The sequence below is a fragment of the Stigmatopora nigra genome, chromosome 23, assembly GCF_051989575.1.
Source record: "Stigmatopora nigra isolate UIUO_SnigA chromosome 23, RoL_Snig_1.1, whole genome shotgun sequence".
NCBI lineage: Eukaryota > Metazoa > Chordata > Actinopteri > Syngnathiformes > Syngnathidae > Stigmatopora > Stigmatopora nigra.
In genome coordinates this window covers 7010000-7023838 of record NC_135530.1, presented here as the reverse complement: position 1 = coordinate 7023838, position 13839 = coordinate 7010000, and the positions used below count along the sequence as shown (strand labels likewise).

General features: G+C 42.3%; 1 protein-coding gene across 4 annotated transcripts in view; it reads right to left on the bottom strand.

The window, feature by feature from the left end:
- Positions 1-905: 905 nt before the first annotated feature.
- The window catches only part of cacna1c (calcium channel, voltage-dependent, L type, alpha 1C subunit), a 134411-nt gene continuing 121477 nt past the window's right edge, over positions 906-13839 (bottom strand). For 3 of the 4 annotated variants that reach the window (XM_077709892.1, XM_077709893.1, XM_077709895.1), the window contains 13 exons: positions 13700-13827; positions 11144-11240; positions 10953-11055; positions 10775-10876; positions 9592-9719; positions 9393-9527; positions 7851-8212; positions 3460-3588; positions 3250-3377; positions 3083-3180; positions 2755-3017; positions 1786-1954; positions 906-1717 (listed from right to left, as the gene is read on the bottom strand). In XM_077709892.1, the coding sequence (XP_077566018.1) occupies positions 1259-1717; positions 1786-1954; positions 2755-3017; positions 3083-3180; positions 3250-3377; positions 3460-3588; positions 7851-8212; positions 9393-9527; positions 9592-9719; positions 10775-10876; positions 10953-11055; positions 11144-11240; positions 13700-13827 (2301 nt within the window). In that variant the 3' untranslated portion in view covers positions 906-1258. Of the gene's footprint in view, positions 1718-1785; positions 1955-2754; positions 3018-3082; positions 3181-3249; positions 3378-3459; positions 3589-7723; positions 7751-7850; positions 8213-9392; positions 9528-9591; positions 9720-10774; positions 10877-10952; positions 11056-11143; positions 11241-13699; positions 13828-13839 lie in introns of all 4 variants that reach the window. The other variant, XM_077709894.1, reaches the window with a different exon arrangement.

Genomic DNA, 13839 nt, shown 5'->3' with positions numbered 1-13839 from the left:
TGTTATCTGTTACTTAGTAAAAATAACAACAACCAAAAAAAAAAAACCCAAAAATCCACCCCAAAAAAACCACAAAAAATAATTTAAAAAAAAATCCACAAAAAATAATTTAAAAAAAGTCCACAAAAAATAATTTTAAAAAAAATCCACAAAAAATCCACAAAAAATAATTTTAAAAAAAATCCACAAAAAAAAAAAAAAAATCCACAAAAAAATTCACAAAAAAATTGGTGATGACTCATAACGAAAAACACGTATTTGCGTCCTTGCAGCTAATGAAACTTTGGAAGCATGCCTGTCTGTGGTAACCCTATCACAAAAAGGCCCATTACCACACCCACACACCCACAAACATACCCACCCAAACACCCACACAAAAAAATGCTACCTTAAATTACGTCCTAGGCTTAAAAATCAGCATTTCCTTTTTTGAAGAGTACCTACAATAGGTCAAAACGCTCGTTTCTCTCATCTGGGAAAAAATAAATAAATAAATAGATACAATCTGTAAAAGGTGCATACGGATCGAGAGAAAGAGCCCCTCTTCACGCACACCCCCCAACCTAGACCCCCAAAATAAAAGTCTGCGCCCCGTACGGTTTTCTCGGGTCCACTTTAAATTCTCCTAAAAGTACGTCAGGGAAAAAAAAAAACAGCACCCCGATTGTGCAAAGGAATCGAGGTCAAACCAAAAAAAAAAAAAAAGAACCAAAATGGCCGACTGCTTTGGAGTGGTATTGTTTTAACTCCTCCTCGCCCCCTCCCAAAAAAACATGGCAGAGAAAGGGAGGGGGGGACGACGAGGTATGGAGGCCAAAAAGAAGAAGAAAAAAATGGCCGCCCGCATTTCTACTTTCCCGTTGGTGTAAAGAAAGCCTAACGTCGAATCCGTCTGCCATGACACCGTGACCCCGTTTTTCCCCCCGCGACGATACAGCGCTTCACCTCGAGCAAAACGAGGACTAAGAGGAGGAGGAGGAGCTCCATCTTGGCGTGCGGCGTCCCCGCCAACTTTTAAGGACGTGAGAAAAACGGTGAGGCACTTTAGAGACACGCACTCTCACACAAAGGTGTGTTTTACGAAGAGGGGGGGACAGTGGGACGCACACAAGCGCACACTCTGATAATATAGAGTATAGTGTGATATAGTTTACTATAAACATTCAGACGTACAAAGCGTGGCGGCTGCTGTCCTTCCAAGCCGTTTCTTCTCTGTGTGTGTGTGTGTGTGAAAGGGGGCGGGGACTAATCCCAGGTCCTACAAACTGGTCACGCACTCCATGTCTTCGTCCTCAGGTGGCACGCGGGTCCTCTGCCGCGCTCCTCCCGTTACCAAGGGGCTCCTGTGGCGTCCTTCCTCCTCGTCCTCCTCCTCCGCCTCCTGCCCTTCATCCTCATCCTCCTCTACCTCGTCCTTCTCTCGTCCCCGCACCCCCGCCAGCAGCTCCCGCCTCTCTTCTTCGGAAGACGGTCCGTGGATGGAGCCTCGGCTTCCACCGGTTTCTCCGCCCTCGTCCGTCCTTGGGTCCCTGCAGAAGTGCGTGAGGTCGCCGTCGCGGGGCTCCCGAGCACCGGCGGCGTTCCCGTTGAGGATGTCGCTGGCGGCGTGCTCCATCTCTTCCACGGTCATGTCGCAGGCGTCGGCTAGCTCGGCCTTGGTAGCCTCCACAAAGGAGGGGTCTCTCGCAAACTGACCCAGGCCTTCGGATATTAGAACCTGGAAAGCCCACGGAGCGGAGTCGGATCCCGGACGGAGCACCGGAGCCCGCCCCGGGACGCACTTACCGCCTCCACCAGGCTTCCCGCGCTGCCGTGAGACGACGAGGCGGAGTCGCGACCCAGCAGAGATGGTACCGTCAGCGACACGGGCCGCCGTGCTCGACGATCGGTCATGGGTGCGCCGAAGCCGGGGTTGGGACCGGGCACTCGACCGTTTCCGTTACTGTCACCGTACCTGCGGAGCGCAGACACACACTTGGGTTTATGGGTATTCGGACGTTTGTTCTGCCCGGACGTTTGATCTGCCCGGACGTATGGTCTGCCCGGACGCTTAGTCGCCCGAACGCTTGGTCGCCCGGACGCTTGGTCGCCCGGACGCTTGGTCGCCCGGACGTTTGGTCGCCTGGACGCTTGGTCGCCCGGACGCTTGGTCGCCCGGACGTTTGGTCGCCTGGATGTTTGGTTCCCCACACGTTTGGTCGCCAGACGCTTGACAGCATGACAGAGAATTTACTGTTGAAACCAGCTCTAAAAATTATATTCATAAAAGTTTAATACAGACATGGGCAAACTACGGCCCACGGGCCACATCCGGCCCGCTAGCTCGTCTATCTTTTTTTTAGATGAAATTTTAATATTTCTTAATACATTCTGTTTTACTCGACTTTGAACTTAATACTTTTGACTTGAATGATGAGTGGAGTATGTTAATACTTGAGTCCTTTTTTTCTGTTTATGTTTCATATGTACTGTTAACGGATGCACTTTTTTATATTTATCGTATCTTGTGCTGACCCAGCCCATCTGTCATATTATAAAAAGTCAATGTGGCCCCCGGGCCTAAAAATTTGCCCACCCCTGGTTTAATATCTAAATATCTACTGTTGAAACCAGCTCTCGAAATTATATTCACCCGAGCGACCAAACGTCCAGGCGACCAAACGTCCAGGCGACCAAACATCCAGACGACCAAACGTCCCGTCGACCAAACGTCCGGTCACAGGGTTTATGGCGTGCAGGTGCGACGGGTCTCACCAGGAGCCGCAGTTGACCGATGGCAAACTGCTGTTGAGCTTTTCGTGGGAGTTGGAGCCCTCTAACCTTAGCGAGGGTACCCGCGCGTACGAGGCGTCCCTGCCTTGACCTACGGCGAGAGAAAAGCACTCAGCTCGGCAGCGACATTGGCGACCGAGCGTCGTACCCTTGGGACTGCCGGGGGGCGTGGCGCACAGTCGACTGAAAAGGGTAGGCGAGTGGCTCCTCCTCATCAACGGACTCAACCCGGCCACCGCTAGCGCCTTGCGGAGGAAATTGAGATGGAGGTGGTTGGAAGGCGTCTGAAAGCCGAGTTGACGATTCGTACCTGATGATGGACCAGGTGTAGCGGCACGGCCGTTTTCTGCGAGACGTCTGTCCTCGATTGCCTCCTTAGGCACTCTAAATGGAAAGACGCTCTCCGCCCTGACCACACGCCATTCAAAGGTCAACGGGAGCACCAAACGGCGAGCAAGGAACGTGACGAGGCCATACCCAGAGAGGTGGGACAGAGGAAGACTCTTTTGGGAGACTGCCAGTCTCCGCCTCCCGTCGTCTCCCCATCGTCTTCTCCTTCCTCCATGGGAGTCAACTGCTTGCAAGTGTCGTCACGGTACACCAGCCTGACGGCAGGGAAACAAAATGGCGTGAGAACCGAGCCGGTGGGGCCGTGGCGGTCGTCGACTTCATCCACGCTACTCGTACATGTCGGACGAGAGCGAGCGCTCGTCCTCGCCCAACTCCCTCTCGTCGGTGTAGCTCTCGTCGTACGTCTCCTCCGTGGAGCCTTGGCCTCGACGGATGATGGGCAGGTGGCTGTCGCTCGAGTCGGAGCTGCGGGTCGGACCGCAAAAGCGGGTGGTGAGCATAGGCGCGTTCTGTTTATAAGCTCAAGAAGCGCAGGCAAAGCCCAAAAAAAGAAGGGGCCAAGCTTAAGGATTTCGCCGTTAGCCGCCACCCAACACTACGGTGCTCAGATGTTTGGTCGTCGGTCAAATGGTGACAGAGTTTACTGTTAAAACCAGCTCTCAAAATGATATTCATGAGAGAGAGTTTAATATCTAATTACATTTTAATATCTAAGTACGGTTTTATATCTAAGTACTGTTTAATATCTAAGTACTGTTTAATATCTAAGTACTGTTTAATATCTATGTACTGTTTAATATCTATGTACTGTTTAATATCTAAGTACTGTTTAATATCTAAGTATTGTTTAATATCTAAGTACTGTTTAATATCTAAGTACTGTTTAATATCTAAGTACTGTTTAATATCTAAGTACTGTTTAATATCTAAGTACTGTTTAATATCTATGTACTGTTTAATATCTATGTACTGTTTAATATCTAAGTACTGTTTAATATCTAAGTATTGTTTAATATCTAAGTACTGTTTAATATCTAAGTACTGTTTGATATCTAAGTACTGTTTGATATCCAAGTACTGTTTAATATCTAAGTACTGTTTAATATATAAGTACTGTTGAAACCAGCTCTCAAAATTATATTCATGAGAGAGAGTTTAATATCGAAATATCTACTGTTGATTCATGAGAGAAAGTTAATTATCTAAGTACTGTTTAATATCTATGTACTGTTGAAAACAGTATATATTTAGATATTAAATATAATTTTGAGAGCTGCTTTCAGCAGTACTTAGATACTAAACAGTACTTGGATATTAAACTCTCTCTTAGATATTAAAATCTCTAACATGAATATAATTTTGAGAGCTGGTTTCAACAGTAAACTCTCTGTCACCATTTGATTGGCAACCAAAAGGGACCAAAAGACTGGCGACCAAACATCCAGTCACGCAACACTACCGGCGCTGAACAAAAGCTTTGGGTGAGAAGGGCCTTTCATTCCACCGGTGGAGATGTTTTACCAAATCCAACACAGAAGCGGAATTGACAAATCATAAAACAAGCCTTAGATGGGGAAAGATTTGGTGCAGCACCACCAAACTGGCCATCAGCGGCAGCGAGTCAGCTCCGTTGCTAGTGGAGTGACACGAGAGTGCATAGCAGAGTGCGGTGGTCACCAACTCCCGTCCTCCAGGGGCAAAATCCAATTCAACTTAGTTTTTTAATTTTTCTTCCAATTGTGGTGTTAGCTTAGCATTCTTTGTGAGCCTGAGACAGTCTTCATTAAACAAAACATTTTTAAAAAATTCTAATTTATAATAATTTATTTTTGAACGTTTAGTTTTGTGCTTATCTATCGTATTTTCACGATTATAAGCCGCACCCTCAATGAATGACATTTTTTTCCATATATAAGGCGCACTGTATTATAAGGCGCACTGTATAATACGGCACACTGTATTATAAGGCGCACTGTATTATAAGGCGCACTGTATTATAAGAAGCACTGTATTATAAGGCGCACTGTATTATAAGGCGCACTGTATTATAAGGCGCATTGTATTATAAGGCGCACTGTCTATTTTGGAGTAAATTTAAGACTTTTAAGTGCGCCTTATAGTCGTGAAAATACGGTAATTGCTATTGACTTCCAGGTATGAAGCACTCACTACACAGGCACCTCTAGAGCCAGCCATTGTTGATGTTTTGGATTTTTTGGTATAAAATCTTGCAGTGGGGGAGGAGCTATATGATGGAAGATGTTGTAAACTAAGATGGCATCTGCATATTTAACAGTATTGTTTCAGTTCAGGCGTTTGTGTTTTTTAATATCCGACAGTGGTGGTTTTTCGTTTTTGGTTTTCTGTTTTTTCCCTATATAAGGCACACTGGATTATAAGGCGCACTCTATTTTGAAGAAAATTTAAGACTTTTAAGTGCGCCTTATAGTCGTGAAAATACGGTACTTATTTTGCTACTACCATGCAACTGTGATTAAAAACATCGTAAATACAAGATTAAGGTATCACATTTGCTATATTTTCAATTGAAATGTATAACTATAATTTGAATCAGATTTTTGTTCTATTTTTGGGGTGATGTGTTAAACTTGATGTCTCGTTTTTCTAATCGCTGTTTTGTGCTCTGCATTTTCAGAAGAGAATAAAGAATATTGAATGTGTCACTTAGTATTACTTGATTGCAAATTTTTAATAGTTTTAATTGTATGCTGGGAAGGTTATACAGTGTTCCCTCGGTTATCGCGGTTAATGGGGACCGGGACCACCCGCGATAAGTGAATTTCCGCCAAGTAGGGATTCCCCTTCAAAAATGCTTAATTTTAATTTAATTTTTGTTTTAATTTTTTAAAATTATTATTATTATTATTTTTACCCCCCTGTATACAGTACACCATATAGAATACGGGTAAACATAGTGAAATTCATGGTATAACAAAAAAAACTGTAAAATATGTTGTCTCAATGTAATATTTATATTTTTTCCCCCCCCCCAAAAAAACGCGAAGCTCTGAATCCGCGGTGGCTGAACCGCGAAGTAGCGAGGGAACACTGTATTTATTAACTTTTTTTTACTTAATAAAATTTGGATTTTTACTAGGTAATTTCATATTCATAATTTGTTTTTTTATTAAGTAATTTCACATTTATACGCAAGTTCAATTCAGTTTTTATCCATCTTCATCAACTGTCCCCTACCCACCATGTCCAGCCTCTACAAATCCCAGTGCCTTAGAAGTGCAAAAAGTATTATACAGTGGTACCTTGACATTTCACATGTTATTTTCACACTAAACTGCAAGAGGGCGCTCTAGGCCTGTGTTGATAATTTCAACATTGCCGGTAATTTATAAAAAACAAGCTTTTTTCCCTTCTTAATTGTAATTAGCTGGCGCGGCTTATACTCAGGTGCGACTTATAGTCCAGGAAATATGGTACTTATTTGTGGATTATTTATTTGTCTGTTGTTGTTATATGTGAACTACGTGGTGAAAGTTTTAAATCTCATTATGATTGTACAATGAAAATAAAAGTATTCAATTCAATTCAAATTTAAATCAATATAGACCAAAAGGTGCCCCGGAGGACCAGAGTGGGTGATCCCTGCCATGGAGCGGCGCTATAGCGGGTTCTCATCATTGCTTTTTCGCCGGATGAGAAGGTGCTCGGACTTTTGGTCGGCGGTCTTTTGGTCGCCGGTCTCATGGTGACAGAGAGTTGACTGTTGAAACCAGCTCTCAAAATTATATTCATGAGAGAGAGTTTAAAATCTAAGAGAGAGTGTTTAAATATCTAAGAGTGAGAGTTTAATATCTAAGTACTGTTTAATTTCTGAGTAGTTTAATTTCTGAGTACTGTTTAATTTCTGAGTACTGTTTAATTTCTGAGTACTGTTTAATATCTAAGTACTGTTTATTATCTAAGTACTGTTTAATATCTAAGTACTGTTTAATATCTAAGTACTGTTTAATGTCTAAGTACTGTTTAATATCTAAGTACTGTTTAATACCCAAGTACTGTTTAATATCTAAGTACTGTTTAATATCTAAGTACTGTTTAATATCTAAGTACTGTTTAATATCTAAGTACTGTTCAATATCTAAGTACTGTTCAATATCTAAGTACTGTTTAATATCTAAGTACTGTTTAATATCTAAGTACTGTTTAATATCTAAGTACTGTTTAATATCTAAGTACTGTTTAATATCTAAGTACTGTTTAATATCTAAATACGGTTTAATATATAAGTACTGTTGAAACCAGCTCTCAAAATTATATTCATGAGAGTTTAATATCTAAATATCTACTGTTTTCAACAGTGCTTAGATATTAAAAAGTACTTTGATGTCAAACTCTCTCTTGATAATATAATTTTGAGAGCTGGTTTCAACAGTACTTAGATATTAAACAATTCTTAGATATTAAACTGTCTCTCTTAGATATTAAACTCTCTCTCATGATAGTTAACTCTCTGTCACCATTTGACCGGCGACCCAAAAAAACGGCGACCAAACATCCGGTCACGGATGAGAACCTCTCGGAGCGAACTTCGGCAAACACGCACTGCGCCTTGGCCACGTACCGAATGAGGTTGTCAAAAAAACACGTCCTGCTTGCCGTAAGGCCCAAGAAAGAAAAAAAAAAAAGAGGAGAGAGGAGTGCAAAGTTTGGGTCAAAAACACCATTTTTGTGCTTCCAGTACACCTCACCTGGGTGGGAAGCACCAAGCCGATCTGGGGAGCAGGACAGGCGTAAGCGGCTGTCCCGCACGGCCGTCCACCGTGCTGACGGACGGGACGGGGAAGCGGCGGCAGCCTGGCGGGGCCACGCCAGCCACACTGGTGTTGTTGGCATTGTTGATGTTGGCGTTGGAACCCGACGAGGAGTACGAGGACGGCGTGAAGGTAGCCGAGTCCACCAGCTTCTCGTGGGACGGACTGTCGCCTTCGCACGGCGAGCCCTTCTGGCTGAGGTGTAACGGACGTTGGCTGGTGAACGACTGCGGGAAGGAGGCGCGGCCATCGCTCTGGCCGTAGTAGTTGACGTGGTTGCCGAACAAACCGCCGGAGCGCTACAGAGGAAGAAGGCATGTTAAAAAGGCGCGCTCGGCTTGACCATGACTGGCCGAGGATGGAAAAAACACGGCTGGGTTTTAGGGATGGGTCATAGCAGAGCTAAGGATTACATACCTGTCAACTTGTACGTTTTATACGTATTTTATACGTTTTTTTACCATTTCTAATCATGTACGCCGTACATCGACTTTGGTACGGGGAAAAAAAGTACCGTATTTTCACGACTATAAGGCGCACCGCATTATAAGGCGCATCCTCAATGAATGACATTTTTTCCATATATAAGAGGCACTGTATTATAAGGTGCACTGTATTATAAGGCGCACTGTCTATTTTGGAGAAAATTTAAGACTTTTAAAGTGCGCCTTATAGTCGTGAAAATACGGTAAGAGCCAGCCATTGTTGATGTTTTGGATTTTTTTTGTATAAAATCTTGCAGTGGGGGAGGAGCTATATGAGGGAAGATGTTGTAAACTTAGATGGCATCTGCATATTTAGCAGTATTGTTTCATTTCAGGTGTTTGTGTTTTTTTTAATATCCCACAGTGGTGGTATTTCGTTTTTGGTTTTCTGTTTTTTCCATATATAAGGCACACTGGATTATAAGACGCACTGTCTATTTTGGAGAAAATTTAAGACTTTTGAGTGCGCTTTATAGTCATGAAAATACAGTAATAAAAAAATTGCCAATATTTATGAAACCCAGTCTCAACAAGACCATTTTGGCTAAAATCCAGATAGTCTCGTAGGCTGGTAGCCAACGACGCTACTGTCATCGATTCGTTACTATTGTCACGGTATACCAGCAAAAATTATCCTCAATCGTAATTTTTTTTTTTTTAGCGGTGCGTACGGCAATATCGATAAAGGATGACATGCGTAGATATACATAAAGTAAATATCATGGAAGCAAGCATGGAGGAGCCACCTGGTAAGAAACGAGTTACCGCGAGTAAACATGCGTCGTGCGGTGTTTGTAAGGTTTTTTTGGGGGGGTTGTACGGGGAATCATAATCATTTATAAGGGCAGTTATCGGCAAAGGTTGACAGGTATGGGATTAAAACTACCATATTTACTCGCATATAAGCCGCAGTTGTCGGACCAAAAAAAAAGATGAGTGAATCGATGGTATGGTTTATATGCGCATAAAAGGGATAGCAAAGTGCGAGCTTTACCCTGAAGATGTCGTCCTCCGAGGCAGCCGACATGGGTTCCTTGGGGTCCTTGTCCAGTTCCTCCTCCACCGTCAAGTCTCCAGAAATGGCTCGTCTAATCTCAGGACCGATGTCGTGCAACGTCCGAAGACCGGCCTAAACGCGGGTGAAAATGATGGCTCGTTGACGCGGAAATGAAGTCTGATGGTAGTGTGGTTACCTGCAGAGAGAGGGCGGTTTTGGGGGGCACTTTGGCCACCAGCCCTTGTTCTTTCCTCTTCTTGAACTTGCGGAAATACTCCTGAATGAGGAAGGTGGCGTAGAACTTTCCAACTGTCACCTCGTCGTCTGAGGGGGAAACCCAGCGAGTTAAGACATTTTGACTTGGCAGACCATCGCGGAATACCCTGACCGGACGTTTGGTCGCCGGTCTTTTGGCCGTCAGTCAAATGGGGACAGAGTTTACTTTTGAAGGGAGCTCTCAAAATTATATTCATGAGAGAGTGTTTCATATCTAAGAGAGAGAGTTTAATATCTAAGTACTGTTTAATATCTGAGTACAGTTTGAACATCTAAGTACTGTTTAATATCTACGTACAGTTTGAACATCTAAGTACAGTTTAATATCTAAGTACTGTTGAAACCAGCTCTCAAAATTATATTCATGAGAGTTTAATATCTAAATATTTACTGTTTTCAACAGTACTTAGATATTAAACTCTCTCTCTCTTAGATATTACACAGTACTTAGATATTAAACAGTACTGAGATATTAAACAGTACTTAGATATTAAACTCTCTCTCTTAGATATTAAACTATCTCATGAATATAATATTGAGAGCTGGTTTCAAGAGTACTTAGATATTAAACAGTACTTAAATATTAAGCAGTACATAAATATTAAACAGTAGTTAGTTAGATATTAAACTCTCTCTCTTAGATATTAAACTTTCTCTCATGAATATAATTTTGAGAGCTGGTTTCAACAGTACTTAGATATTAAACAATACTTCGATATTAAACTGTCTCTCATAGATATTAAACAGTGCTTAGATATTAAACTATCTCTCTCTTAGATATTAAACTCTCTCATGAATATAATTTTGAGAGCTGGTTTCAACAGTACTTAGATATTAAGCAGTACTTAGATATTAAACAGTACTTGGATATTAAGCAGTACATAGATATTAAACAGTAGTTAGATATTAAACAGTACTTAGATATTAAACAGTATTTAGATATTAAACTCTCTTACATATTAAACTCTCTCTCATGATTATAATTTTGAGAGCGTGCTTCAACAGTAAACTCTCTGTCACCATTTGACCGGCGACTAAAAGGGACCAAAAGACTAGCGACCAAAAGACCGGCGACCAAACGTCCGATCACCCGGAATACGCACCACCGGCGGGAGGCACCACTTGATCCAAAAGTTTCATGCTGGTTCTCTTCCAGATCTTCTTGACGATTGCCCTGAGTTCCTCGTTGGCCTGCTCCAAGTTGCCTAAAGGTGGACATGTGGGGTTAAAAAATGAGGAGGTGAAAGGGCTGCCATGCTTTGATTGGAGAGCACACTTCACCTTCCGTCTTGATCCTCAGCGCCGTTCTGACCAGCGCAAACAGCGTGGCGTTGAACATGACGGTCCCGTCACTGTTCAGGGGCATGTTCATGGATACCAGACGCTATGAACACAAACGCCGTGATAAAAGTTGGCGCCCATGCGTCTATCTCGCCAGAACCCAAGTGCTGGTGGTGGTGCTGCTAGCTCACCTTGCAGGCGACCCGGTGAGGACAAAGTTTGCCAAAGCCGAGTGGAGGTTGGATTCTCCGGAGCAGCGTCACCACATCCAGATGTTTTATCCTCCCCCTGGAATCCAAAAAAAGACAGTCTCCATTAAAGGAAAAGGAGTAAAAAATATAAATAAAATTAGACTTAGACATTGTCGTCATCATTGACTTGACAAAAAGCCTAATTGTCATCATACCCAGCTGCGTATGACGAATTAGAATCCAGTAATACCTTGAGATACGAGCTTCATGCGTTCCAAAACTTAGCTGCTATGTCAATTCACTTGTATCTCAAATCAATTTTTCCTATTTAAAATAACAACTGTTTTTTTACAACTATAAGGCGCACTTTAGACGTTTGGTGGCCGGGACGTTTGGTCACCCGGACGTTTGGTCGCCCGGACATTTGGTGGCCCGGACGTTTGGTCGCCCGGACGTTTGGTGGCCTGGACGTTTGGTGGCCCGGACGTTTGGTCGCCCGGACGTTCGGTCGCCCGGACGTTCGGTCGCCCGGACGTTCGGTCGCCCGGACGTTCGGTCGCCCGGACGTTCGGTCGCCCGGACGTTTGGTCGCCCGGACGTTCGGTCGCCCGGACGTTTGGTCGCCCGGACGTTTGGTCGCCCGGACGTTTGGTCGCCCGGACGTTTGGTCACCCGGACGTTTGGTCGCCCGGAAGTTTGGTCGCCCAGTACGTTTGGTCGCCCGGACGTTTGGTCGCCAGATGTTTGACAACATGACAGAGAATTTACTGTTGAAACCAGCTCTCAAAATTATATTAAATGAAAAACCATAAGTAGGGTCACCCCTCTAAGAAAAAAATGAGTATAAATAATGTATTTTCACGACTATAAGGCACACTTAAAAGTCTTAAATTTTCTCCAAAATAGACAGGGCGCCTTATAATCCAGTGTGCTTTACATATGGAAAAAAATAAAAATGTTGTCTTTAAGAGAAAAAATAATATATATATATCGTATTTTCACATATATAAGGCGCACATAAGTCTTAAATATTCTCCAAAATAGACAGGGCACCTTATAATCCAATGTGCTTTATATATGGAAAAAAATTAAATGTGTCATTCATTGAGGGTGCGCCCTATAGTCGTGAAAATACGGTACCCTATTTACTCCTACATAAGCCGCATTTGTCGGCCCCCAAAATTTTTTTTTAGGATATTTCAAAGGAAAAACATGTTTTGAATTGTTCGAAATCACCACCTAAGTAACAAATACCTAACTAGTGGTTATGATCTGCAATAAAATGTGACATTATTGTGTACATTAGTGTATGGTATCGGCTAACGGTGAAAGAGAGAGATTTGACACACTCGGTCTGCTACACTTTTGTGGCACAACGTATCATAACATAAACTTTAAATTGAACTGAAATGAATTTCACTTACGATATACTTAAAAATGGATGTTATATCCCAGGCAAAGATGTTAATGTATTCCAGCCGCGTTTTTTTGAGTTGGAACTAGCTCAGGGCATACTACGACCCGCAGGCCATATCCGGCCCGCCGACGTTGTCCAAATATCTTTTTTCTTTTTTCCAACCCAAGATGGCGCCATCACGCGGAAGCCGGTGGCAGTAGCTCTGTCCACTCTTATTTGTTTTTCGTGTTTTACAGCTCTTCTATCTTTTTTTAAATGACATTTTTATATTTCTTCATACATTCCTTTTCACCTTAATTTGTACTTTATACTTTTGACTTTACTTTGTACTTTATAATTTTGACTTTACTTTGTACTTTATACTTTTGACTTTACTTTGTACTTTATACTTTTGAATTTACTTTATCCTTTATACTTTTGACTTTACCTTGTACTTTATACTTTTGACTTTACTTTGTACTTTTTATTTTAATGATGAGTGATGAGCTTAATCCTTAATGAGTTAATCCTTTAGTCCTTTTTTCTGTTTATGTTTCATATGCACTGTTAACGAATGCAGTTTTTTATGTGTATCGTATCTTGTTGCTGACCCGGCCCATCTGTCAAATTTTTAAAGTCAATGTGGCCCCTGGGCCCTAAAGTTTGCCCACCCTTTGTTTAAAATCTAACAGATTTTAATATCTAAGAGAGAAAGTTTAATATCTAAGAGAGAGAGAGTTAATATCTAAGAGAGAGAGTTTAATATCCAACATAGAGTTTAATATCTAATTACTTTGTACTTTATACTTTATTGATTAGTGATGAGTATGTTAATCCTTTAGTCCTTTTTTTTGTTTATGTTTCATATGTACTGTTAACTGATGCCCTTTTTTATATGTATCGTATCTTGTTGCTGAACCGGCCTATCTGTCAAATTTTTAAAGTCAATGTGGCCCCCCGCCCCCAAAAGTTGGCCCACTCCTGAACTAGTTGCTTCCTCACATCGTATGTTTGTATGTCAAATTTGCATTATACCTCATGGCGAAAATTTGCTAAGAATTCTCCTCTAGGACCCTCGTATGTCAAGGTATTTATTACTGTATAGAAATCGTTTAATTTTTTTAAAAGGTGAGAAGGTAAGTAAAAAACGACAAACTCACTTTGCTTCCGGGTCATACTCGGCCCAGATCCTCTTGAACTCGTCGAGATGATGCGGCCCCAGAATGGACCAATCCCGAGTCAGGTAGTCAAAATTGTCCATGATGACAGCCACGAACAGATTGATGATCTGCGGGAGAGG